This window comes from Aythya marila, assembly GCF_965140915.1.
Source record: "Aythya marila genome assembly, chromosome: 1".
Taxonomy (NCBI): Eukaryota; Metazoa; Chordata; class Aves; order Anseriformes; family Anatidae; genus Aythya; species Aythya marila.
This window is the reverse complement of record NC_139042.1, coordinates 186,513,526-186,541,210: the sequence shown is the minus strand read 5'-3', so window position 1 is coordinate 186,541,210 and position 27,685 is coordinate 186,513,526. Positions and strand designations below refer to the sequence as shown.

Here is a 27,685-nt window from a genome sequence, read left to right as displayed (position 1 = left end):
TATAGGTGTGGTATGCAGAACTTGGCACAGGCTAGAAAATTCAACCAAGAAGCAGAGAAAACACAGCCACACAAGTTGCCCTTGCAGTAGCTAATTAAAAACTACTTCAGGTATGAGTACATTGTCTATAAAGGAAGCTGAGCATATCTAGTTCACATGTAGACATTGACATATAGTCAGAGGAATCCTATCTCAGTTTCTCAATGAAAGCATGCTTCACCTGAGATGCTCTCTTCCGTACAATCAAGACCTAATTTTTCTTTTGTTATCGTTAATACTTACCACAGTGGATATCACAGATCTGCAGTGGAACTGAATAATCTACATCTGTCCTCCAGCCCTTGTAAAAGAAATAATTGAGTCTTATTCCACTTTCAGCAGTACTGTTACTAAATACTTCTGTTGACATAAATAATAAAGCATTGCTTTATTAGTCTACTCAACAGATTGCACTCTTAATCTGTTTTTAAATAAATGCATATGGAGACTGTGGTCTAGTGAGACGCAATCACTTTTAGGTTTCCAGAGGATAAAGCTAATCAGATTTTTTATTTTTTTTTTTGAGAATTATACTCCAACAATGTATTATTTACACAATAAACAATTTATACTGGAGAATATCAATTTTATCACCGAATCTGACTTTCCACCAGGGAAAGAAAAATAACTCTCCTTGCCAAGAAGGCTTTTGCCAATCTCACTTTCATCCTGTCCTTTTCTTCCTAACAGCAAAAAGTGAAGCTGGCAAGGGCCCTCCAGGGCAGCTGCTGGAGCCTCATAGCTCTGGCTGCCAGTCACTCTTGTCTGGTGTCTGTTGAGAACATTAACTCCAGAGAGGAATAAACCTATCATCTTCATGATCATTTTCTATTAATGTTGTCTTAAAGTAGTTTAGCTACAGCGGTGTAGCATAAATGTCAGAAATTTGCTCTGCTGTGCTTTCAGGAGTGCTAATTCCAGCATACTTTGTACTTAGTGTACTGTTAGCTAACTGCCTAACCTTTCTAGCTAATGTCAATTTTTGAAAGATTCATCTATGAGTTGCTTGGATCTTTCAGCTAACTATTACAAAGGAACCTATAAAGACCGGATTAACAATTCCCTGTTGATATTCCTTTATTTGGCACTTACAAAGAGGAAAGATTGTGGAGAGCACCTTCTCTGTTAATTAATATCATCTCAACAAGAGGTGGTGGCAGTGCATCAAGCCATAAATAACGCTCTTTGCCAATTCCATTTGCACAGTGATCAGATCTGGTTAGGAGGAGGAAGCTATGGGAGTTCCAGCTGTTTTTTGTTTGTTTGTTTGCTTGCTTGTTTTATTGGGGGGGAGGGGGGGGGAGGGGGAACATGGAGGGAAGGGGATTAATGATGATGTGTTTATTTTGTACATAGTACTTGGCAAAATCAAGACTCATACCTGAATGCAAATTGTTGATCCACACATTTCCTGTGACATAGTGATTGATACAGAATCACCCTAATGAGTAAGAAAGAAAGAAGTTATTTTCCACACCTCAGAACAAAGAAAATGTATTTTTCTTTCCACCTCTCTGGTTCCTTTGCCAATAATAGTACATGTCCTACTATGCTGGAAAATTAATAAAGTATACATTCATTATGGAAGGTTACTTATTTTCAGAAATACCTCTAGCTCTCTATAACCATCAGCAGTTGGTGTCGTTTTGCTAAATACAATTTGGACAGCACAGGAAGAGAGCTAATATTCCTGCATTTTGTGAAGTACATAGTATTAAAATGGAGGAGTATTAAAAAAGGGAGTATTAAAACTCCCTGCCAAGCCTGCTGACACCATGTTAGCCACTGAACATCTTCACTTCTATCCCCTGGTGTATGTGAGTTGAAGGAATAACCCTTTCTTTGCAGTTCTTGTGGGTTTCCGATCATATTGTATGCCAAGAACAAGCTCAGCCTTAGGGTAAAATTGTCCTAAATGACTGTCCTGACACTTAACATTTGATTGTTTATGGTTTGTCCTCAAAACAGTGTTAGTTTGTCCACTAATAACTTTGCATCCTACACCGTTTTCTTTAGTGTGGCAAACTCCTAAAATAATTTGGGGTAAATTAGGTGGATGTGTTCTTGCTCAAGCACAACTGAACAGTGATTACTAGAAGGAACATCGGTTTCTGGGAACACAAAGCTAAATCATGATGAAAATTTTGTGTGTATTGCTCACAGTGGTAAGACAGGAACTGTACATAATTTACATTGGTTCCCATAGTGTCAGAGTAGCAGAGGAAATCACAGCTTTGTACCAGAGGGAAGGAAAAAGCATTTCTAAATGCAACAGTGCCCTTCATGAAAGACACAGTATAACAGCTGGCTCTGACTTATCAGTGCTCTACCATTACCTTTCTTACTTTGCAATTCACACAGGGAACCTTTAAAACTGAAAGTCTACATTCCACAGATTTTATTTGAAATAAGCCATCTGAAAGGAAGTGCCACTGCTAAGTGTTCACTGAACATAGTCTTTGACAACTCTGGTACTGTAAAGATCTCCATTTCTGCCAGTAATACAGCACTTCCCCAGATATCTTGCCCTGTTAGAACAGACTCTTGATAGTTCCACCTGTGCTCTCAGCTCTGAAATCTCTTGACAGTGCAGTTACCACTTCAGCACATCTTCAGCTTGTGCAACAAAACTCAGAGTTGGAAATCTCTGCTTTTAACAGCTGGTCTGTTACACTTGGAACCAGAGATGTAATAAAAACCAAAACTGATTTATTAGAAAATAAATTCAGTGTCCACCCCTTTGAGTTTAAGAAGTTGCCTGCTTCATAGTTACCTGCTTGTCAACTACCCCTTGGTATGTGCACCCTGCACACTGAAAGGATCAGAGGTACTTCAAAAATCAGTTGCAGCTTATACATGCAGACAGTGACAAACTACAGCTAGAATATATCCTAAAGAGGACAGGTGTAGGAACTACAGTATGCTTGTGTCTTCTATAACACAACCCCATGAAGAGAATTCAATGGACACAACAAGGAATAACAGTACAAATCATAAGATCCAGATTTCTCAACTTTCTCAAAATCTGTCATGCAACATCTCATATGCTTCGTAGGCAGGGCAATGGCAAGAGCACACCTTTGGGGGTGGACATAAGACTACTGAGAAGCTGGCAGTTGAAACAGCAGGGTGCCTACAGCTCCTACAAACTATTTTGCTAATATTCTCCTAATAGAAAAATAATGTTATGAGCACTCTTAAGCTCTTTGACCCTGCCTTCCAGATGTACCTCCCAACAGATCACAGGTCAGGCCAACACGGTAATTGGTACACAGGCCTGAAGGGCAAGGGCAAGCCACAGTGCTGCACTGAAAACATATGGGATACATGCTTAGCTGCAGGAGAGGAATGAGGCTCCCATTTCATGACAAGCTGCTGCCTGAAATAGCAGTCTCACCCTTCAACAATCTTCTCCTCTCTCCCTTCCTTTTGCTGGAAGAAGCAGTTGTGTACTCACACAGTCAGATGGCTCGTACAGTTAATTTGGCTGACTACTCACCTTTTTCTGTATTGAGATTTTTTTGGCAGCCATGAGATTTAGAGTGGCTCAAGATCATTGTGGAAGTATGCCTCAAGTCTTCTATTTCATGAGTGAGATTTGAGATCAGTTGCATCAGTGACCAATATATGAAAAGCTAATAGTTTATATATACATAATACAAAGAGTGCACTACCAAAACGATGTTAAAAGAATAAGAAGGTTCCACTCAATAGTCACTTTCTTTGATGTGACCTATTTGACTTCAGCATCCTTATTTATATTTTGCACAGAGTGAGGTCAGAATTAGAACTACGTGCTTTAAATGTTCTGGTAATTGTTCCAATAAGTACATGCATGTGTTTATCAATGCTTTCAAGCTGCAGAGCAATAAATGGAATAATAAATAAACACAGATTTCATAAAAAGTATGCCAGTCTTGAAGAAATAATATATACAAACCACAGAGACTGAATGGTGCATCCCAAGTGAGTCACATGAGGCCAGCTGTGTCTTGTTACACACAAGCACTGAGAAGTGTGCCTTGGTTTGGGACGTGAAGAAAACTTGTATCTGATCAGCAACTGCAGCAGTTCTCATTTTCCAAGCTGATATTAGGGGGGGAAATACTTATTTTTAGATGTGCAAGACCATATTTTATATTTCAAATTGGTGTATTTAAAACAAAACCTTTTTAATTAGTTGAGTAACTAATGAGAAAGTAACTATTCTCATTACTTTTCTCATTACTTTTTCATTATTATTCTCTTATTACTTCTTCATACTGATAAACACTTAACCTACCGGGAAGTTTATACATACAATTAACAAGCTGTCAAATCTCTTTGCTATAATTTATAAGCTACAGTGATGTGAATACATTTCTAAAGTGAAAGGTTACTTACTGGAGAAGGTGAGTGAGTGATTTATTATTATTATTATTATTTTAATTTAATAATATGTAGTAAAAAAATGTGCTTACCTGGAAATTCTCCATGTGCGAATGGACATTTAACCCAAGAGCCTTGCTTGGTTGTAAACTGAAACCGGAGAAATTGGTTAGGAAAACTGATTTTTAAATTTCAGTCTGTAGCTACAGATTCAAGTAGAGATAATCAGTGCATTCCAGAAAGGTGCAGAAAAAGAATTCACAGCTTTCCTGCTTTATAGTATCTTCCAATACTTGATTTAAATTAGGTCCACAATTCTTCAGACATTTACACACACACTAAATTTTACAGAAACATGTAGTTCCATTGACTTAAAAGTAGCCTAAAAGAAAATAATAATATGCCTATATTAATCTTACGTGGCACTTTTTCTCACCTGGAATAATAAACAGTACTCCAGCAAATGTAGTGTATCGATCATTTTTATTATTGAATATTCAATATGGGCAATATTCCACATTAAGTTTAATGCAAGCTTCAGAGTTTGCATATATGACCTTTTTTTTAAGTGGTGAAAATGGAGGGCACAATCTGACCCATGTCCTATCGTTGCTGCTGCACTTCCAAAGAACCTCCTTGTACTGGGTCTGCAGGGATGGAGTCACCCTTCCCTGCAGCAGCCCACACAGTGCTGTGCTGTACACCTGTAGCTAGAACAGCCCTGGTATCACTCATGTTGTGTCTATTGCTGAGCAGTGCTGGCAACATCAGGACTCCCTCCAAACGCCTGATCCTGCAGGCTGAGGGTGGGCAAGAGGTGGGGAAGGGACATAACCAGGGCAGCTGACCTAAACCAACCAAAGGGATGTTCCGTGCCAGATGGTGTCACACTCAGCAGTAAAAGGAGGGAAGGGGGAAGGAGAAGGACGTCTCTCATTATGAAGACGTCTGTCCTCCCAAACAACCACTGTATCAAGGCTCTGCTTCCCAGGATGTGGCCAAACACTGATGGGAAATATAAAATAATGGTTTTTTTTTCTATCTGCATGCTTCTGTGCAGCCTTGTCTTGTTTTCTTCCTCTTCCTTTTCCCTTTAATTAGATTATCTTAACCTCAAACTATGAGCTTTTTTTCTCTTGCCAGCACACTTTTTTCTCCCCATCTGCTTCTGAGGAGTGGGAATAAGAGAGTGGTTGTGGTGGAGTTCAGCTGCTCAGCTGGGTAAAACCACGACACTGTTATTAATTTAATCTTTCACATTTCTTTCATTCTTACTTCCTAGTCATCAGAGCTATAAAACAAAACATTAATCCTAAAGAATATTAGCAATTCATTTTTTAAAGCTGACAGACAGAGGACAGGAAAGATATCTTGTACAAATAAATCACTGTACCTTCATGCAAAGCCTCGGGTGAGTGTCCACACGAGAATACTTAACCTGCTTGAAAAGACAGCACTTGTCATTAGCTAGTTTCATTGGCTAGTTTCAGAAAATTAATTACCCCAAATTTTCTTGGTTTTATTACTGAGAAAGGAACTGGTTTATTTGCTTTATAAACATCTTAGTAAGTTACTCACATAAAATAGTAAGAAAATTGGGTTACTGAATAATTATCTTCTTTTTATCTGTAATGTAGCATTTTTATAGTCAGCCTGACCCTTTAGAGTTTAATTAATTGATTTTGTGGTGACTCGTACAAAATTCTGGTTACACAGTTGTCTCCTTCCAGTCCCTTTTTTACCACCGATCAACAGTACTGCAGACCATTTAAACATATACTCAACATTGTTGTTGAATTAAGACTTCCACCTTCAGTTTAGAAAATTCTCAATTTTCAGTATCCCTATTCAAGAAAAAACTTAAACATAGACTGAACTTTAGAAACCTAAAAAAAAAAAAAGTCACATTCTTGATTAACAATTGTTTACCTCCCCAAAGGCTTCGCCATAAAAAGCCTTTTCTCATATAAGCCATTAGTACCTATTAAATGATGTTACTATAACAAACACCATTGCTCACGTGACTGAGCACAATGGATCCAACACACAAAACATAGTATCATGACCAAAGTAACACCTCTTTCATGTAGCTTTTTTGAGGACAACACAACGGATGTACTTAGGCTTATCTACAGTAGGTTCACAGAAGATATTTCCATGAGAATCCATTCAGAAGTGGAGACAGAATTGCCATTGATAGAGAAAGCCCCATCCTCATTAGAGAGAACAGTTACATAGCATTTGGGCCTAAAAGTGCATAGTTTTAGAGTGTGCAGCATTGTGTGGATTTACTGGGAAGCTGGTACTATTGGAGGAATCTCTGCAATTGTCTCCAGCACAGTATACAAATGTTCTTCAAGGTTTATAGTATAAGAAATGGACTAAATTTAATGTGTGATTCTGTAATACCAAACTTTTTGCAATGGAATAGAAAAATTCATCCTCTCCAATAATATTTGTTCAGCCATTAAAAGCAATAAGTACAGGAAAACACTCATTGTCTGTAATAAACCAACCTTGCACTGTGTTCTGAGTAATAGATATGACCATTACCAGCCAAATCTCATTATATGCTTCTTTATTTTTCCTTTTTTTTTTTTTTCTACTGCAATGAATGAGCTGTGCTTGTTGTCAGCAGATGATGAATCCCATAGGGACCATTCACATGTGTAAAATTAAATATATTTGTTTTTGCAAGATCAAAGCTTTGCTGAAACACATAATATGGTGAATCTGAACAATCACTGAACACTTGGCCAATCAAAACACTTTCCTAATCAAAAAAGCATTCAAAAGTTTTGAGTCAACTCCCCCAGATCATTTCATCAGAATAAGACTCATAAAGTTTCAAAAATTAAGAATTTGTATTTGATTGGTTTGTTTTTTGAATTGTTACATAAAGTTTACTAGCTCTTCACAATCAAGAAAGCCTGAAACTTACTTTTCAGGATGAAAGCAGGAATTCTAACCATCCTCATAAATCCAATACATTCAGTATTGTGAGATTTATGGTTGAAGTACATAGCAGTTCAAGATAATTGCATTTAAATTCCTTTTCAACTTTAGAATATAAATGCTGGAGGAACTGAGCAATGCCCACAATTTCAAGACATTGAACCCAGGCTGAGGCAGTCATTTCAAAGAGATCTTAATAGAGTATAAAACTACCATGACCTATCAAGGTACCATTACCTCTCCAGTAAGATCTAAGGAGATTTAGATTCATCTCAATTATATTTTAGATGTCTAAATGTTAAATATCCAATCCAATCACAATAGACCCTTGTCATTTGTGAAGAGAAACGTGAAATGAGAAACTCAGTGAAGAGAAATGGGTACCTTCAGAGATGTATCCCTCTGGACTTTTTTATATACCCATCATCAGATGAGAAGAGTTGTCCTTTGAGTATGTCTGCTTCATTTGCTTACTTTAAAGGGAATCTGAGATGAATAGTTCAGATTTGAACACCTATCTTTTAGACAGCAAAGTCAGGGAAGATGAATCATGTCTTTACTATAAATGAAAAGCAGACCCTATTGACCCCAAAGAATTTAGTAAACATTACTAGCTTTATAGTCATCTCCACATTTTATTTGTTAGTAGTGAGTCATCCATTATTGAGCTTTCTGAATAAATTATGTGGTTAGAGTACAAGAAGAGACTGTGGTTATAAATAGTTTTAAGTATCAGAGAAGAAGAGAGGAATTTGCAACTGCTCTTATTCCAAAGTCTAGCTGTTCATGTTATGCATTGATTTGGTCATGGCCTTCACTCTCAGTGGTTGAATATATCTGCATAGCTCTTACCTTCTCAGGAAAATGTTTGGAAGAGTTTTGTATATCTTCACAGTGGTCATTAGACTTTGTTAATCTGCATAGGTTAACCGTGACAAGCACAGGACAAGCTGGTTCCCAAGCTAGGGTTTGTGTTGCTGGATTATAAACAATATTATCCCATAGCACCTTTGTATCTGTGAGAAAAAGTAGAAACATTGTTCAAAATGTCAAAAAATGAATAAAAACCTTTCCTAAAATTGGTACCTATGTATGTGCTTAAAACTAAAACCATTGCAATTCTGTTCCCTTGTCATTTACACCAATCAGGAGTGTTTCATGCTGTGACAGTGTAAAACAGTAATTCATCCCACTGAAGTGTTGGCATTTGCTGTACAGATCATCTCATCAACCTGAGAGCTTAGCCTGGTCAGTCTCCTACTATGATGACAGATAGGCATCACCAGGGAATGTTGCTTTAGATCTTAAGTAGGTCACATAACCTCCTGGAATTGCATTCCTTGACTATCAATCATAGAAGGAGTGTAATGCAAGTACATTTCTAGCCAAGGACCTTCAGTATATGGTAGATTCAAATGAATTCATACGCTAATGATTGGAGGTCCTGGCACTGGAGGCTCAGGCTCCATGAGTGTTCTGAAGAACTTACATGCACGTACCGCAATGAATATGTAAGCTATAGAAAGAGCATGAGCGTTCCTGTAAGTGCTCTCCATTGCATAAATAGTGTATTTTCCCTTTTTATTTAGTCAAACTGCACTCCATTGCTGCAAAGGGATGGTACTGTCACAGTCACTATATTCTGCCACAACAAAATAAACCAACAGTGAAGCCTGGGTTAACTGAGGAGGAAATTGCTTCCATTCTAACACAAATGTATTGGTCCTGCAAGAACGTGAAAGCATTGCAGTGGATATCTATGCATTTTAATGGAGTTTGGAGGTACTGCTGGAGGTTGATGTTTGTAATTGCTCTCAGAGGTTGTTTTGTTGTGTTTTTTTGTTTGTTTGTTTGTTTTTTAATCAAATACTAAAATCCCTTACTACTCAGCATCATCTGGATCAAAAATATACTAGTACTTATGCTGGACTAAACAAAATAAAACTATTCGTCAGGATGTACTTTTTCTATCTCCTTGGTAGAACTTCTGGTAAAGACCTATACAATATGAGAATTTCATTTTCAGCTGTCATCTCAGACCAAAATCTGACTTTGTTGGAACAATTTATGCAAATAGTTTCCCATTATGTATACGATGTTCCATATGCAGTTAACTGTCATCTTTCTCAATTCCCATTAACTTCCCTTTCTGAATTCCCAATAATCTTCTATTTATTACTGGTTTCCTGTTTGATAACAAAATGTGTTTAAAAACTTGTTTTCACCTTCATTCATTTCTTGTTCTTGCTCGTAATGAGCTAGCTTGAGATATCTATTATAATAAATAAGTAGGCAAGCTGATTTTATTGCCTGGTTATCTACTCTCCTATGTGTTATAACTGACACTAGAGAATAAATTTTTAAAAATGCTCCTCTTGACGGGGGGGGGGGGGGGGGGAGGGGAGGGAAAGAGTGACTTTTTCTTCATCTCTCCAGTCTCTCCTTCAAGATAGGTGTCAGGAACCTTCTTCAAATCTTTCTTCAAAGCCCTCTCCTCACGTCAGCATTCCTTGCATGTGACTTCAGAAAATGTGGGAAATGACTAGAAAGTTACTTAGTGTTTATATTGGCAGAAATTTTATGAACAATTTGTTCTGAAAGTTATTTCATCTACCCACAATATAACAATGTGACGATTTCCTTGCAGTTTTGCAATGCCTGGTTTTCACCTTAGATTAATTTCAAATTGTGACATATTACTGGAACTGCTGAAAAACAGTCAGATAAAGAGTAATCACAAAATACTTGCCATTTTCAAAGGGACAAAGTTGTATCCTCCTTGCATCTGGAACTGCCAGCCAACCCTATAACCCAAAAAGTTTCCGTTAACTAGAGATTTTCAGGAACATGAGTTTTTAACATTTCAGAAAGAATGCGACAGAACAAACATCCCACCAAAGACACATATGCTATGTTTATTAGTTTGGGGAAGCATTTTTTTAAAGTATATTTTGCACTAGATATCTGTTTTATTGTTCATCATTATGGGGTTCATTATGGAGCTCATAAACTAAGGTGATTTCTTCTACCCCTATATTCCTTCTATTTCTAAGTCATATATTCTAGCCCAATTTCATTTAGGAAGTCTTACAGTTTGATTTTCATTGTTTCTTACACTGTCATTATATTCTAGGGGTAACCAAAAACAATAGAGAATCATAATACAAGATCTCATGGCTTTTGTTATGGTTAAGAATGTATCCCTAAAATCTGAGGACTAATACTTAACCCAATCCTGCAAGTATCTAACGCATGTCTGCTACTATAACCTAATTATTTAGATTCATGTGCAAATATATTTATTACTCACAGTCCCCATCTGTTCTTTCAGCAGTCATATTATGGGATTTTCTATATATATGATAGGAGAAATAATATCTTTCTAGTGATCTCCCACCTTTCAGAGTGAAATAAAACAAAATACACTAGGTTTGGAAGAGACCTCCTGGTTCAACTTGCATATTTCGCGTATCAAGGTATGCGAGATAAGGTGCCTAAAATATATACATCTGAATGTAGATTAAATGCCTAAATTCCTATTACAGTGGCCATATGAAGATGTAGACAATGCAGCCAGTGGAGTCTACAGTTCTATCCAGCTCATCTCAATAAGCAAATACTCTTGGTTCACTGAGTAACTTTATAGGCTCTGCTGATTGCATTAGCCAGATTACCATTGACTAAAGAGCTTGGACATCTAATACAAATGTAGATATCTACATCTGGACATCAAAAATGGACATCATTCCATTTTTGCTAATCATTATTGAATACAGATGCAAGATTTGCCTACATTATTCCATAGAAAGCCTTACATTTACTTTTGTGTTAGCTTAGAATAATCTAGCCCAGTAGACCTTTGTTCAAATTTACATCATGTAAGCATGTTCATTTAATCATCGTATGATGAACTATTACATCTAGATTTTTTTCCTCCACAGTTAGTTCTAAAGTAGGACTCACAATGGACAAGTTGTTTTATCAGACCACATACACGAACATGGACTTCATACTTCATCCTCCTTCAGTTATTTCACATATGAAGATATCCAGTCTCTTGATTCTCTTCAATTACACCACTCAGCTGCATTTTCAGCAAATCTCATTAACACATTCCCACCTTCTGTGCCCATGTGATCACCCAAAATATTTATATAAGACCCAAGTGTCTTATATAGACCTAAGTGTCTTACATAGACCTTATATAGACAGACCTAAGATCCTTAAATAACCTTTCTACTAGTACTGCCCCATTCAACAGAAGTAGTTTAATTAGCCCTCCATGGAGGTGTTATCTACCATACGAATCTTGTAAGCCCCAGCTTCCTCAGTTCATCTTTTAGTTTCACATGTTTCTACATCAAATTCAGATAAAATTTGCTGTCTTTCCATTACTTATAAAAAATCAAATTAGCCTTACACAATACTTTCCATAAATTAATGTAAATTGTATTCATTTTTCCTTTTATCTCCATTTTTTAATTAGTGTTTTCTGAAAAATCTCCTCTGCATTTACATAACTATAAGGTCAGATGAACCTTAGTCAAAAACATATCTCTAGAGCCTTTTCGTACGGATTTTTCCTCCTTTTTTTTAGCACAAATACCAGATAAAATTTCTTTAATCAGAAACACAAGTACACATAAAATCCAGACTGTTACCTCAATGCAAAGACAAGGAAGTAGCTGAGAATATTTCAGAGAAACTGATTTTAAAGCGTCCTTCCCTTTTATCTGAAATGAAAAAGATGGTCATGAATCCAGGACAGTAAATAACTTTCAATAAAGTTAAATAAATACATAGAAGGTTATTTCTTATACATATGATCTCAGTGAACATTCCTACATACAATTCTCACACAAGTTCAAGAAAGCAATGCTTCAAGCTTTAACTCACCACAGCAAATTGTCCCACATCTTCACAAGTAAACCATTTGTGACACAAACGAACATAATAATCTTGATCTCGAAGAAAGTTGGATACATTCACTGATATGATTTTCTTTGCCCTTTCTACATTATAATCTAACTTTCCAGCTGAAAAATAGAAGTCAAAGGTAGAATTATTACACCTGCTTCTGTATTGCTTTATATATTTCTGACTTCATTATTGCTTTATAAAAGATACAGAATGAATCTTGTAACTTGATAGAGATGAAACTCAACATTTATAGATTCTTACCTAGGATATTTGAATTCATTCTTTTTGTATACTGTTATTCCTAGAGGTCACCTTATTTTATAACATATCATAATTTTCAAGATAAAAACTTTCAATATTACTAATTTTAAATTAACATTGTCAATATTGAGAAGCCAGGACATCTGCTGATTGTACTTCAGCTTCAGTATGAGAAATATTATGTAGATCATATACAAATAATTGAAACAGACACACTAATAACTACTTCAAAAGCTGATTATCCTAAGGCTGAAATCTTGTTTCTTTGAAAATATGTGCAATTATGTCAGATAAATAAAATTTCTTCTTAGTATCTTTTTATTATTATTATTATTCACAAGTACCCCAAAATTAGGATAGCATTTTTGCAAATTAACCTGATTATGAAATCTGTCTATAGACAAAATATGAAACTAGTAATACCAAGTGCATGATAAGGACATAAACCTATTTTCAAAAACTTAAGTATTAAATAGATTGTAAATATTTTTACCTGCTATCTAGCATTTCCAAGTCTATACAGAGAAACACCAAACATTTCCAGGACTTTCACTATCCAATATATAAGTAGCAATAGATGTAAATTGTCTTTTTTTTTTTTTCTGCTTATTCAGCTATGAAAACATATCATTGTACAGGTCACCAGAAATATCTCACTGCTTCCAGTTATATAAAAGATCAGCTCACCCAAACAAGCTGGAATATGTTTTCCCACGTCACTGTTTTTGCAATCTGTAAAATAGAAGCCAGAAGTTTCTTCAGTGCTGCTTTATTGATACAGATGTGTAACTAAGGCTGCCAAATTATCCAATAGTTTACCAACAGTAAGCCTATCTCATATACCCCTTTTTAAAGACTGATTTACATCAATTTCCAGACAAATGGTGTAGGGGCAGAGGGGCAGTGCAAAAGTACCTTTACTACACACACTGATTACACCTTAACTAGCATTAAGGAGCTATTTCACTAGTGTGGGGTTTCTACTGTAAAATTTCATCAGCAGTTTAATGTGGCAAACTAGGATACAATAATGCACTTCTTTACTCAATACCTAATAATAATATAAGTAATAACAATTTCAGTTATTCTTTCCTTGAAAGTCACTCCAATTGTTTACCAGACTCATTCCTCTGCTATAAACAACTGTGTATTTTTATTATTCTGATTCTCTTCCAGGCTTGCAAAGAATTACTGTATTTAGTTCCTAGGGAGCTTGCCAGAAGTAGAGGCTAGCCAACATTTTCTGAACTAATATCTAATATTTGTATATATGAAATTTAAATCTTGATTTTAAAAAACTAAATGAGTTCATAAGTGCTCTTAACTCAGACCAGTATTTTGCTTTCATTTCCCCACATTGCCGTTTCCCTGAGGAAATATTTTCCTGTGTTTTCATTTGCTTCTTCCTCCTTGTAAAGTGGCTTAAAACTAGGCTTTATAAAGCCTTATTTTTCTCCTCTTCATTCACAAAGTATATATCTACTTCAGTAGTGAATTATGGGGTATTCAAGAAAATGGAAGGATTTCTTGAGCAGCCATAACATGCCTGATACTGTGTGTGAGGGATGATCCTGTACCAAGGGCCATGAGCAAGAGCAGCCCACCTACTGTGGTGATGGGAAGGAAGGACAATTATGGGCAGTGGATTGAGCAAAGGGTCTGACTTCATTTTTTGCACCACCACTTTCCTGCACCAGCCACACTGGTTGGACCACAGTGCCAAATCAACTTTTATATGGTAGGCACTGTGCGCCAAAAAGGAAAAAAAAAAAGGACCAATGCTATCTTATCTTACCCGCTTACATTAAAACAGGTGATAGAACAGCTAGCTAATAAACACTTTCTTATTAAGCTTTCCTCAATCTCTGAAATTATCTGGGGCCTAACAGAAGACAGCCTATGTGCAGAGATCATGCAGGGTTGAACCTGCAGGCAGAGAAAGACCACTCTTCAATCACAAGTCAGTCACAAGGTAGCAAACTGGTACAAATGCATAGAGTAGTTTAAGATATATTTTGAGATATGAACTCTAGTCTCTTTTTTTTTATACCAAGTCAGACATCTACATCCACTAAATAAATTATGAAAATATAGAATAAAATTGATGCCGGCATACATAGTGTAGTACCACATAGATCAGCCTCTCCCAGAAAGTGAGTTGGCTTTGCATTTGGGTTTGGGGTGGGTTTTTTATTTGTTTGGTTGGTTGTTTTTTGTTTTGTTTTGTTTTGTTTTTGTTTTTTCTCTTTGAAAAGATATTTCTTGAAAAAAAAAATCTGTTTAAAGATGGTTTCCTACCTTCAACATAGTATTCCTGACTCATCTTGACGTCACAGTAATTTGGTACTGTTTTCATGGTCACATAGATGTGCTGTGCTACATTGACTTCAAAGCAATTGAATTGTACCTGCACCTGTTTAAAACATTTATAAAGCCAGGTTTGTGTGTGAACTCCAGAATACATGAAAAGCACTAGTTATTAGAATTAAGCAAGCAATATTCTTCATTTAAATTGATTTATATTTACAAGGATCATTAAACATCTTCAGATATTGTAGCATTAAGAAAGTAAAAGAAGCAGATGACATTAAACTAAAGGATTTCAAAAAGAATCATTACTTCTAGTCTTCTTCACATCCAGAAATCCAACTATCTACAAACTATCACATAATCCTAAAAGAAATACAGGTGCCCAATGTTCAATGAACTTCAAAAGGATAAAAGTTTTTTTGTACTACCAGATGTCCTAGTTTTGCAAGCATATTACAAGCACAAACAGTTGCAGAACAGGAAAAAGAAAAAATAAAAAAGAAAAAAGAAAAAAGAAAAAAAAGAAAAAAGAAAAAAAAAAGAAAAAAGAAAAAAAAAAAAAAGAAAAAAGAAGAAAAAAAAAAAAAGCTGCTTAAACATTTAACAGCAACTTCAGCAGATTTTTTAATTCCAGTACATTTCTGAGACAGAAAGTATAAAGTATTTTAGGAGGCAAAAGTTGAGGTCCAATTACAGTAGGTCATTCCCTCACTGATAGTGGTAACTACTACATCAGTGAGATGTAGTAGTACATCTCACTGATGTAGTAGTTACCTGGTACAACTAGTACAACTACTGCCTCACTGATAGTGGTAACTAACTACCCTACACTTTCACCTGGATATACTTCTATTTGGTACAAATGCCTTTAGAGAGTAACATTAAGTCACATTTATATTCATTCAACTGAAACTAAGAAAATGTTACTACATATGTTTGTTGAGCCATGCCTATAAAACTTACCTTAATCTGAAAGCTACCAGTTGTTTATTGTCAGCCCTGCACTGTCTATAAGGACTTTTGATCATCAAGTGATACAGAGTGTAAAATGCAACTGGAGTTTGGGAGAACTTTGTTTCACACATGCAATCAATATAACGTGACAGATCACATGAAGTAACACATTTTGTATGGGATTAATAACAGTTATCCACCCCTAACTGAAAACAAAAATTATTCTATTTTAAAGAGTGGGTCAAGCATGGCTTTTTTTTTTTTTCTTTTTCAGTTGCAAATTTTAACAGAGACTTCTGCTTTTAGTTTAGCACATAATTCTACTCTGGTTTTGCAATTATTATCATGAGTTTAGGACAGAAGTGCTTAGGCACTTGGCTGTCTTCTAAATGTGTAAAGTCTGTTGACATGGTTGGACCGAACTAAATCTGTATGCACTTAATGGTCCCTGTGGAATTGTGCTTCTTAGCAATCGGAGGTACAAAGCTTCCCCATAATTTGGTGATCACAAAAAGAAAGCTAACAAAATTGATTTGAAAAGTAGGCTTTGCAGAAACAGCTTCTCTTGATAAAAGGAAAGTGGAAGAAGTGTGAAAATGGTAGAAAATCAAATGTCTGGTTACAAAAGGACATTTTGTCATGGAGTGACAGTCATGGATTTGACAGTGCTGAAGAATATAGTTCATTGCAGTTTTCCACAAAGTCAATCAGAGAATAAAGAGAAATACATTTTTTTTCCCAAAGGCTCATAAACATTTACATGAAAAACAATCCATCCCCCCCAAAAAACTGACGTCTACCTTCTTCCCATTAAGCATCTTGCTTTTTTTCCTGGCAAATCTCACATTTGTGCACTGAGATTGCTGTGTGTCCAGTGAAAGAGAACATATTTCCAGCCCACGAATATTTTCTGAAATGAGTTAAGAATAGATTTCAAATATGTAATTTGAGCAACTTTAACAAAAACAAAACAACAAAAAAAAACAAAGTGTATCTTAAACTTTCCAAGTGAAAGGCACATGTATTTTAACTGTAAAAAAGAGGGACATATATAACACACAAATGAAGGTGGGAGCAAGGATTAAAAATTACTATAAATTAAAGCTTTAATTATGCAAAATCTTATGCAAATGATTAAGCATGAATCACACCAGGAAATATCTAAATGGTAACGCACTAAGCACATGAATGGCAGGATGTTAGTAAAAATAAACTATGCCAAAACATTTCAGTGCCTTTATTTTATTTTGATGCAGAATTATAGAATCATAGAATGACTTGGGTTGGACAAGACCTTAAAGACCATCAAATTTCAACCCCCCTGCCATGGGCAGGGACACCTCCCACCAGATCAGGTTGCTCAAAGCTCCATCCAGCCTGGCCCTGAACATTTCCAGGGATGGGGCATCCACAGCTTCTCTGGGCAGCCTGTGACAGTGCCTCATCACCATCATGGTAAAGAATTTCTTCCAAATAGCTAATCTAAATCCCCCCTGTTTTAGTTTAAAGCCATTATCTCTTGTCCTATCACTGCACTCCCTAACAAAGATTCCCTCTCCAGCTTTCCTGTAGGCCCCCTTTAGGTACCGGAAGAACACTATAAGGTGTCCTCAGCGGCTTTTCTTCTCCAGGCTGAACAACCCTAACTACCTCAGTCTGTCTTCACAGGAGAGCTGCGCCAGCCTTTGACCATCTTTGTGGCACTTCTCTCGATTCAGTCTAATATGTCCGTGTCCTTATATTGGGGGTTCCAGAGCAGAATGCAGTACTTTAGGTGGGGTCTCATGAGAGCAGAGTAGAGGGAGAGAATCACGTCGTTCAAGCTGCTGGCCACGCTTCTTTTGATTCAGCCCAAGATATGGATGGTTTTATGGGCTGCAAGCACACATTTCTGGCTCATGTTGAGATTTCCATCAACCAAAACTGCCAGGTCCTTCTCCTCAGGGCTTCTCTCAATACATTTTCCACCAACCTGTGCTTGTGCTTGGGATTGTCCCAACCCAGACCAGTGTAAGACCTTACACTTGGCCTTGTTGCACTTCATGAGATTTGCACAGGCCCACCTCTCAGGCCTGTCATGGTCCCTCTGGATGACATTCCTTCTTTCCAGCACTTTCAACCACACCACACAGCTTGATGTCATTGGAAAAGTTGCTGAGGATCCTACTGTCCATGTCACTAACAAAGATGTTAAAGAGCAACAGTCCCAATACTGACCCCCGAGGAATACCACTCATTACTGATCTCCACCTGGACACTGGCCCGTTCACCACAACTCTTTGACTGCAACCATCCACACAATTCCTTACCCACTAAGGTCCATCCACCAAATCCATGTCTCTCCAATTTAGAGACAGATATCACAGGAGACAGTGCAAAATGCTTTCCACAAGTCCAGGCAGACAATATCATTTGCTCTTCCCCTATCACCAATGCTGTAACCCCACCATAGAAGGCTACCAGATTTTGGGGGCATGATCTACCTTTAGTGAAGCCATGTTGGCTGTCACCAGTCACCTTCTTATTTTCCATGTGCCTATTAGCATAGTTTCCAGGAGGATCTTCTGTATGATCTTGCTGGGCACAGAGGTGAGACTGATTGTCCTCTAGATTCCTAGCTCTTCCTTTTTTCCATTTTAAAAACGGGGTTTATGTTTCCCCTCTTACAGTCAGTAGGAGCTTCATCAGACTGCCACAACTTCTCAAATATGATGGACAGTGGCTTAGTAACTTCATCCACCAGTTCTCTTCAGGACCCATGGATGCATCTCACCAGGTCCCATGGACTTTGGCTATGTGACTGGAGCTCATATTGGTGAAGACTGAGGCAAAAAAGTCATTGAGTACCTCAACCTTCTCCGTATCCCAGGTAAATAGGTCTCCCATTTCCTTACAATTCCCTCCCGGAGAGGGAACTGTAATTTCAGAAGCAAAAACTGTTTCTTCTGTTGGAGCAGATGGAATTTGCGTTTGTGTATGTGTGTAGATATTTGCATGTGAGAGAGCAAGAAATAACAGCAGTATTCTTGGGGCACTGGTAGAGGATAAGTATAGTATGTTAGAAGTAAAAATTAGTTGCATTGAATTCATCTCAGTTCTCATTCCCTTGGGAAATTCATGACCTTTATCCTGGTTTGTAGTTAAACAGTTACACAAAAAATCTTTCTGACACAACTACATGAAAACACCTTGGACACAAGTATTACACTGTGGAACAAAATTTGGCTGAAAAGCTATAAGCAAAAAGTAAGCAGGAATGATTCAGTAGCAAATCTGCTTCCTACCATCCAGACTCAGAGATCCTTTAATGTTTAAATGAAGAGAGCACGGGCTTCCTTGGACACATTTAATCACTGTTGAGATCTTCATGCTTTTCAGTATCGTAGAAGATAAAGATGTAGGAGCAGCATGGCAGAAGCTGTTAAAAATGTCACCTGCAAATGTAAAACACAAAGACAGAGAAATCTCATTGTGTACAGGATATTTCAGTGGCAGAAAACACCAAAGTTAAGCTCCAGCTCTACTGGAATCAGTAGGAAAGTCACCATTGACTTCAGCAAAGCCAGCACTTTACCAAAGATATCAAGGGAACAGAGCAAGTACATAGCTGCTTGACTTCTCTAGCAATGCAGTGGGAAAGAACTACATTACAGATGGGGTTTCATAATAAATTTCCTGGTTTAGGGAAGTGTTAACCCAAAACAGGAAGGAATCATACTTTAAGTCTAGAGTGTAGCTAGATTAATACTGTTTCTAAGTAATCAGATCTGTTAGGTCATGACTAGACTAATAATTTAAGTTTGTTTTTTTTTTTTTTTTTTAATTAAAAAAAAAAAAAACTGCATATTGTGAGCACTCTCATAGGCAATTTTCAATTTTAGGAGGGATTGCCTGATGGTCTCAGATGCTGTTAAAATATAATTTTCACACAAGAGGGCACCATTGCATTCCTAGTCATGGAAAAATCACTCACACCTATGGAATTGTTTTCCCCTTTAGACAGGCACAGCAAGAGATTTATATATATATATATAGTATATGTGTATGTATATATATATATTATCCAGGCCTTATTTAAGGTGTAAACAGAACTTCTGAACAGAACTACTGATTATCATCTTATTTTCCTATGCCAATTTAGTCATGCTCAAAAGCTTGGGACATGGGTTCATACAGCTGATTTCTGTAGACTAATGCAAAAGAAAAAACAAAAGTCTTAAGGCTCCAGATCTCATCAGTTAGCCATATTTCAACTCTTTCTACTTCTCAGGCTGCTCTGCAAAGAAATTGTTTATGAATTTATTCCATTCATTTATGAATTTATGTTAATACAGTGGATTTAAGCCCCAATGCATTTCTTAGGCTTATCGATCTCATATACATTGTCTGTAGTCCCAAAAGTAGAGTTGAAGAGAGTGTCTTAATGAATAGCCAGGGAATTGGGTTTTGTCCCTTGGCTGTGTGTTTTACAATGCGGAACGCCTCACTTTAGCTGCAACAATGTGACAGCAGTTTCTTTGAAATACTTCCTACCCTATTAACTTCAGTACATAGCATGAAAGTTAAAAGACACCTAAGTAAAAACAAGTATTTCACTTCCCATTCTCCTCCCCCTGGGGAGAGGCTGGAAGAACAAAAAGAAAAAAAGAAAAAATAAAGAAAAAAGAATGAAGAAAAAAACAAATGAAAAAAGAAAAAAGAAAAAAGAAAAAAGAAAAAAGAAAAAGAAAAAGAAAAAGAAAAAAGAAAAAGAAAAAAAGAAAAAGAAAAAAGGCAAAAAAAAAAAAGAAAAAGACATTTGACCTTATTAGTCATACTGTTTAACATACTCCTAGAAAGTGCTCAACTATTATGAAGAGCTAGTATGAAACCAGAATGGCATGATACTGTGTTTACCATAAAATACAAGATAACATAGAATCACAGAATCATCTAGGTTGGAAATGACCTTCAAGGTCACAAAGTCCAACCACCAACCTGACCTACTGTAGTGGGTTTAAGTGGCAAGAGTTTGGTAGTGCAGGGACTACAGGGGTGGGTTCTGTAAGAAGAATCCAGAAGGTGCCCCATGTCAGAAAACAACCAGTTCCAGCTGTCCCCAAAGGGACCCGCTGCTGGCCAGAGAGAAGCCAATAAAAGATGTTGGTTGAGCCTCTGTGAGAACAGATTTTAGAAAGGGAAAAGAACTGCTGGGCAACAGCAGCTGGGACAGCAAGGAGTAAGAACTAGCCCTGCAGACACCAAGGTCAGTGCAGAAGGAGGGCAGGAGGTGCTCCAGACACAGAGCAAAAGTTCCCCTGCATCCTGTGGAGAGGCCCCTGGTGGAGCAGGCTGTCCCCCTGCAGCCCATGGGTCCCACATGGAGCAGATCTCCACGCTGCAGCCCGTGGAGGAGCCCCTGGTGGAGCAGGTGGATGTGGCCTGGAGGAGGCTGCACCCCATGGAAAGCCCCCGCAGGAGCAGGCCCCGGGCCAGAGCTGAAGCCCATGGAGAGGAGCCCACGCAGGAGCAGGGCGTCTGGGGGAGCTGCCGGGGGACCCATGTTGGAGCAGTTCTTGAAGAGCTGCTGCCTGTGGGCAGCCCCCACAGGATCAGTTTGGGAAGGATGGCATCCCATGGGAGGGACCCCACATGGAGCAGAGGCAGAGAGTGACTGTGAATGAGCAGCAGAGGAAAAGCATTAGGGACTGACTGCAGCCCCCATTCCCCATTCCTCTGCACCACGCAGGGGAGGACGTGGAAGAAGGTGGATGAGGAGAAGGTGTTTTAGTTTGTTTTCTTTGTTTCTCACTTCTCTAGCTTCCTAATAGGCAATACATTTTATTAATCTTCCTACTGAGTCTGCTTTGCCCATCACGATAATTGTTGAGTGATCTCCCTGCCCTTATCTCAACCCTTGAGCCCTTTTCGTTGTATTTTCTCTCTCTTTCCCTTTGAGGAGGAGGAGTGGGAGAGAGGTTGTGGTGGAGCTTGGCTGCCCACCTGAGTAAAACCACCACACCTACTAAGTCCGATCACTAAACTATGTCCCTTAGTGTTATGCCCACCTGTCTCTTGAATACCTCCAGAGATCAGGATTCTAGCACTACTTTTGGCAGCCCATTTCAATGTTTGACCACCATCTCCATGTAGATACTCTTCCTAATGTCCAACGCCCCCGTCATACAACTTGAGACTGTTTCTTTGCATTCAAACACTCCTACCTCAAATCATGAGGAAAGGGTGCATCCCTCAACATCTAGACAAGAATTATTGTCAAACACAGATGCCCATTGACTCACATAGAAGATGCATTCACAGTTCTCCCAAAGGAAAGGATGCATGGACAGTAGGATGGAGCGATAAAACACATCCTTACTTATCCCTTCAAGCATGAAGGAAAGTGCTATAAATGTAAAGATTAAAAGTATATTAACCTGTACAGGAGCACAAACTTTTAGGGACAGGTGCCTGACTGTAAGCAGGGACATTTTTTTCTACGTCATGATTTTTACCTTCAAACCAAGAACAAATAAGTAATACACTGGATGAAATGAAAAGACTCTTTCACTTTGGAATTTCTTTCCATTAATTTTAGGATACATCTGAGAATTGCAAAAGATGCTCCAAAATTCATTAATAATAATTTAAATGGGTCAGATCATGCATGGACATATTCGTTTGGATCTCAGTTAATACATAATACAAGGAAGAGTTTACAGAAAATAATTTCCCTTCTCTAAAACATCACAGACACTTCTGGAATCACAAAAGAAGACTCATTTCTGACTATTTCTTCAGTAAACTTCCATTAATACCTTATAATATCCCTTCGCTTTCCCACCCCCTTTAAATAGTTTCCTCTGGAGCACGCACCTCCTTCTTTTTCTCACAAGCAGTTTGATCTACACCTCAGTAGACATAAAGGTGTATCTTGCTACACAAACCATCTGCTGAGTAAATCTTGCCTAAATTTTATGTTTGTGAATTATAACTGTAATTAGCCCTACATGAGAGAGGGATTGTTGCTGTAATAAAAGAATCCTTAATTATGGACACATATAAACCCAGGCATAAAGAATCCAAGTATTATTATTCAGCATGTAGACACTTTCCTTGTACTTTTGCCATCAGCTTAACCACAGCAGATTATTTTTTTATCTGATGATGCAGCAATCAACCCAGAACTTTCACGACAGCAAAACACACCTTGTGTATCCTTGTATAATAGAAGCCAGAGCTGAGCAATGAATACGCAATAGAAATGATTAGATGGATAATTTGAAGCCTCAGGAAAGAAGATGAAATTGGAGAACAGGAAAAAAAATGCAGTGAAACCCCATTAATAACAGGCCCAGGGCAACTCCCATTAGAAACTCCTAACTTTTTTTTTTTTTCTTTTTTTTTTTCTGGTATTTGTACCCTACAAGAATTGTAAGAATCTGAACTACTTAGGATAGTGACAGTGCTAAATTTGTTAGAATATCTACTGTGCACTAAAATTGCTTCACTGGGGCATCATTCCATGAGTATAAATTGCAGTAGCATTTTAAACCTATTTGCATATGATTTACCACGTTATCTGCTGCATCTGTGCATTATGATGATTTAACCATCTTCATAAACAAACTAGATATACTGTCCTAAGATAACCACACTGTGCACTTCAGTTAACAAATACCAACATTTGCAACTTAAAATTACTTGCACATTATGAAACAAATTAAAATGCAGCCTCTCTTTTACAATAGATTTCAATGCACAGTAAATTCAAAGAGTTTTAAAGTTGTGCATCCAGAAAGCATTTCAAACTTGAAAGGATAGTGAATGACATGGTGTTATACTGTGCCAAATATATTTTCTGAGTGATTCTTGAATCAGCGGGTCTTGATAAAGTACAGCTAATTTCAAACACTACAGTAGCCATTACGTACTACTAATACTTTGGGAAAATGGGAGGGAAAAGGCAGTCAAAGCTCCATTGTCAAAAGCTAGAGAGCTGATAGCTGCACATTCTGCAGAATAAAGTCATCTTTTTGGTGCAGCTAAAAGCATTGACTACTGGAAGGATGTTTTATTACATGGTTAAGGTCTTTTGAGGTAATTTTGCGTCAAAAAATAAACAAAATGCATGACTGTAGAAAAGGAAGTATGGAAATTAGTACACACCTATTGTTGCACAAGTGAACTAGGATAAAAACTAAAAAAAAATGTTTTTTTTTCATCACTCTTGTAAGGCTGAGTCATCCTACATGTTACTTGTATTAAAGATAGCTGATAAGTCATTTTCAGGCAGCACTGAAAACCTACAACCAGCCCTGCCTCATGTACATCATATTGCAAGATAAGGATCTTCAGTTTACAGATTCTTAAGTGCCTAAAGTCTATATCCAGCTAGGAGTTAAATATCTAGTTTAAGTTTATGTGCATCACCTAAGAACCTTTGGCAGTCAGATAGAGGGAGAACCCCTCTCACTTCCATCCCAGCACGTAATTCACCTTGTCTTAGGATAGGTGGAATGAATCAGCACCTTGTGGTACCAGTAGTAAGTCCCCATTATCTAGATCTGCATTTGTGTAATACCTAGCAATGATTTTAACTCATAACCAACAGTATTGCAAGTGTCCTTCCCTTTCAGGCCATGGTTGAAGGGTTAGGTTTCCTCAGCCTGTGCTGCCCAAAGGTATGAAGACATGCTTCAGCTTGGCGGAGTAAAGATCAATACCCCTGTTTCTCTCTTCTTCTCTTCCATGCAGTTTGTGTAACTAGCAGCTCACCTGTCTAATCCAAATAATACTCATTCGCAGTCCTGGAATCAGCCACTGATGGTTCACTCTGCTTACCAGTAGAAAGCTAATGACTTTTCCATGTGGGACTTTTGACTGCATCCCTTTCAGAGCCACGTTCTTTCTCTCTACCTCAACAGTACATGTTCCACAAACATCATGCTTTTGGAGTAAGGCTCAGGACAGCTGATATCCAACTCACTGTTCCACCCCACAGCATTAGAATCTCACTCGCTTGCAATTCAGTGCCAGCACTTCTCCCTTTCTGTGGACGCTCTGCCATGTGGATCCAGGAAAGGCTTGGTGGAGATAAGCAACGCTCTGAGCTGGGACTCCAGGTACAACTGTCCTCTAAAAGGCAACAGTCTGTAAGGCACCTGCCTCATACTTCCTTGTCAAGCAAATATGGACACTGGAAGAGTGATTGATGGAGGCTCCACAGTTTAGGAAATTCAAGAGCCTACATTATTACTGTAGCCAAACATAATAAGTAGACGCAATGAAAACATGTGAGTGAAATGTCAAAGCAAAATCTCCCAAATTTTCCTTATCAAAGCTATGGTAAGGAAAAATACAAAGCAATGATGCACAATTATTAACCTATTATTTACTGCAGCCTACCAATTTCCAGTGTTTTGTACAAGGAAACTTGTAGGAAATACCCTGTCAAATGGCACAGTGATGTGACATGACCAGGAAAGCAGACTTATTATTAGCAATAAATTATCTTTATTTTCAGAAAACAAATGTAGTAAAAAGTGAATGATGTATACTCACTGGAAGGTTTGCTTTTACAATGAACCCCCTGCAAACAGAAACAAAAGTATTACAAAAGCTGTTCTGAGGAAATTAAAAAAATAAACATTACTTAATAATTATAAACAAATATAAACATACCTTAAACAAGTAAGCATATTTATAGACCATAAGAGAAATCACTTCTGAAATGAAAAAAGATTTACAAATACAGTAAAAATGCATGCTACTACCCCATATGATGGCCTGATAAGTTTAGGGACACAAGATCAGTATTAATCTTATTTTCATGTATTTTCAACCAAGGTGTAACTGTTATAACAAGTCTCAGGTTCTATCAAATAAAGATATAATTTTATCATGCACTTCCATTTACACTGACTTTTTTTTTTTTCACAACAAGGCAAAGAAGCTAAGTGATTGTTTAATGGAAGATATCTATAGCTCTTCTGAATGTTAGACAAGTCTTAGAAGATCACACTAGGCCAATAGAAAGAATTATTATGGCAACTGCAAATGAATTTAAGGAATAAGAGTTGTCATTTTATTTCTGAGAACTATCTGGCTCAGGATCCTGAAAATGAAATTACTCAGGCACAGTGCTTCCCATGTTCAAGTGGGCAAGTGTTTTTGTAAGAGGCAAAGTGAGCTGAAACTGAGATTTGAACAGTTTTCCAGCTATCTTTCTGACGAACTATGACCATTCCCAGTAAAATAAAAACTCAACCACGAACTAAAATTTTATAGAATATAAAAATAGCAAATCTTATTCTGAATACTCTGCATTAAGTGCTAAATACAGGCTATAACTAAACAAATATTTTTTTTCTCCTGTTCTGACATTCAAGCATCTGACATAACACTTACACTGGTGTTCCTTACTATATGGCATAAAGTATATTCCCCATTACTTTCCTTTAAAAATCAGTGTCTCATTCATAGAGATGCATTTGCCACACCCACAAAAGGAGCAGGTACCACCTTGACTCCTCTGCTCTCAAATGGACAGGAAGCTCTCAGTCCTCTTAAAGCATTTCACAACCTTGTCAATAAGCCAACAGCCTGCGAGTTTTAGAGTCAGCAAAAGTCTCTTAGTGGACATTGGGAAGTTCTCAAGTTGTAGTAAAATACAAGAGTTGGCAGCCTGGGTAGGTAGTAGCATGACATAAAAATAACTATTGCTTTGTCTTCCACGTGGCCATCATCCACAGGTAGTTTTGTCCTCCCCATAAACACAGCTGTAGAGCAAAATCATATTATTTCTGAAGGTGTGAAATTACAGCTGCACATGTGTATGATCTTACCCTGGGTTAGCTGAAATGTGCACACTTCACGTAAACTTCTATCCTTCATGGCTGCATTTGAGTTTTTAGCTAAATAAGTTTGTTTTCAAAGAAAGCCCTTAGAACACCACTGGCCAGTATCTAACCTGTATTAGTTATCATTCTCTTCTATTCATTTGCTCATTTGGAACTTTTATATTTAATAATCTCTTCTGGGAGTAGGTTATCATCTTTTATAATTGGCAGTTTGTCACTATGACCCATAAAAGTTGTAGAGGCATAAAATATGGTCACTTTTTATAATAAGACAGAGGTGGAACATATTTTTATAAACTGCAAATTACAAAAACTATCTGTGATATTCTTAAAAATATTATTTGGCTGCTTCTATACAACATTACATCTACACTCAAAGAAGGGAATCTAAAGAAAATCAAACTTCTTTACATAACTGTTCTAAAACGGTATTTCTGTTTCAATGGTTTCATAGAATCCTCATTTCTCCCTGAAGGGCTGAAAAATTTAACTGATGTGACCTCATTTCTGTTGCAATGAGCTCATAGAAATATTTGTCATTTATATATTATTTCTGAAGAAAAGCTTCATTTGTAGTTTGCTAATTTTTCTGATGCAGATTCATCAGTAGAAGGAAGACTATAGCTTTCTGACTAACTCAGTTCAACACTAATCCAATAAAAGTGGAACATGCCAGCTCATATAAAACTCCACTGGAATTTTAACTGCAGTTTCAAAGATCTAATTGTGAGTTATTTCTAACCAGACCCTGCACAAGTATGCAGAAGGACAATCTGAATTCAGTGCCTTTTACTTGAGGTCCTCAGTGGCCTTAGGGAATGGAATAGACAAACACACAAACTGAATGCAAAAAAATTCAGTGAGTGAGTGAGTTAGGGAGCTAGCTTTCTTAGTAAGAAAACCTAACTAATGGATCAGCTAATTGCTGAGCCACTGCTCACTGGAAGGAATTAATCTCTCATGAGGTTGATAATTTAGCAAATTACTTCCATATTTTTAATTTGCCATTTTACAGCCAGACTATTGAAAATATTCTA

At 37.3% G+C, this 27,685-nt stretch overlaps 1 protein-coding gene across 4 annotated transcripts in view; it reads right to left on the bottom strand.

Annotated features, from left to right (window-relative positions):
* IL17REL (interleukin 17 receptor E like) overlaps nt 1-27,685 on the bottom strand; it is a 49,339-nt gene that overhangs the window by 3,684 nt on the left and 17,970 nt on the right. For 2 of the 4 annotated variants that reach the window (XM_082751712.1, XM_082751715.1), the window contains exons 2-15: nt 25,351-25,378; nt 19,092-19,241; nt 16,608-16,717; nt 14,842-14,956; nt 13,231-13,275; nt 12,259-12,398; nt 12,024-12,095; nt 10,112-10,166; nt 8,215-8,378; nt 5,801-5,848; nt 4,500-4,557; nt 3,980-4,125; nt 1,421-1,480; nt 283-340 (exon numbers count right to left, since the gene is read on the bottom strand). In XM_082751712.1, coding sequence (XP_082607838.1) covers nt 283-340; nt 1,421-1,480; nt 3,980-4,125; nt 4,500-4,557; nt 5,801-5,848; nt 8,215-8,378; nt 10,112-10,166; nt 12,024-12,095; nt 12,259-12,398; nt 13,231-13,275; nt 14,842-14,956; nt 16,608-16,717; nt 19,092-19,241; nt 25,351-25,378 — 1,249 coding nt within the window. The remainder of the gene's footprint in view (nt 1-282; nt 341-1,420; nt 1,481-3,979; nt 4,126-4,499; nt 4,558-5,800; nt 5,849-8,214; nt 8,379-10,111; nt 10,167-12,023; nt 12,096-12,258; nt 12,399-13,230; nt 13,276-14,841; nt 14,957-16,607; nt 16,718-19,091; nt 19,242-25,350; nt 25,379-27,685) is intronic. The other 2 variants (XM_082751713.1, XM_082751714.1) reach the window with 2 other exon arrangements.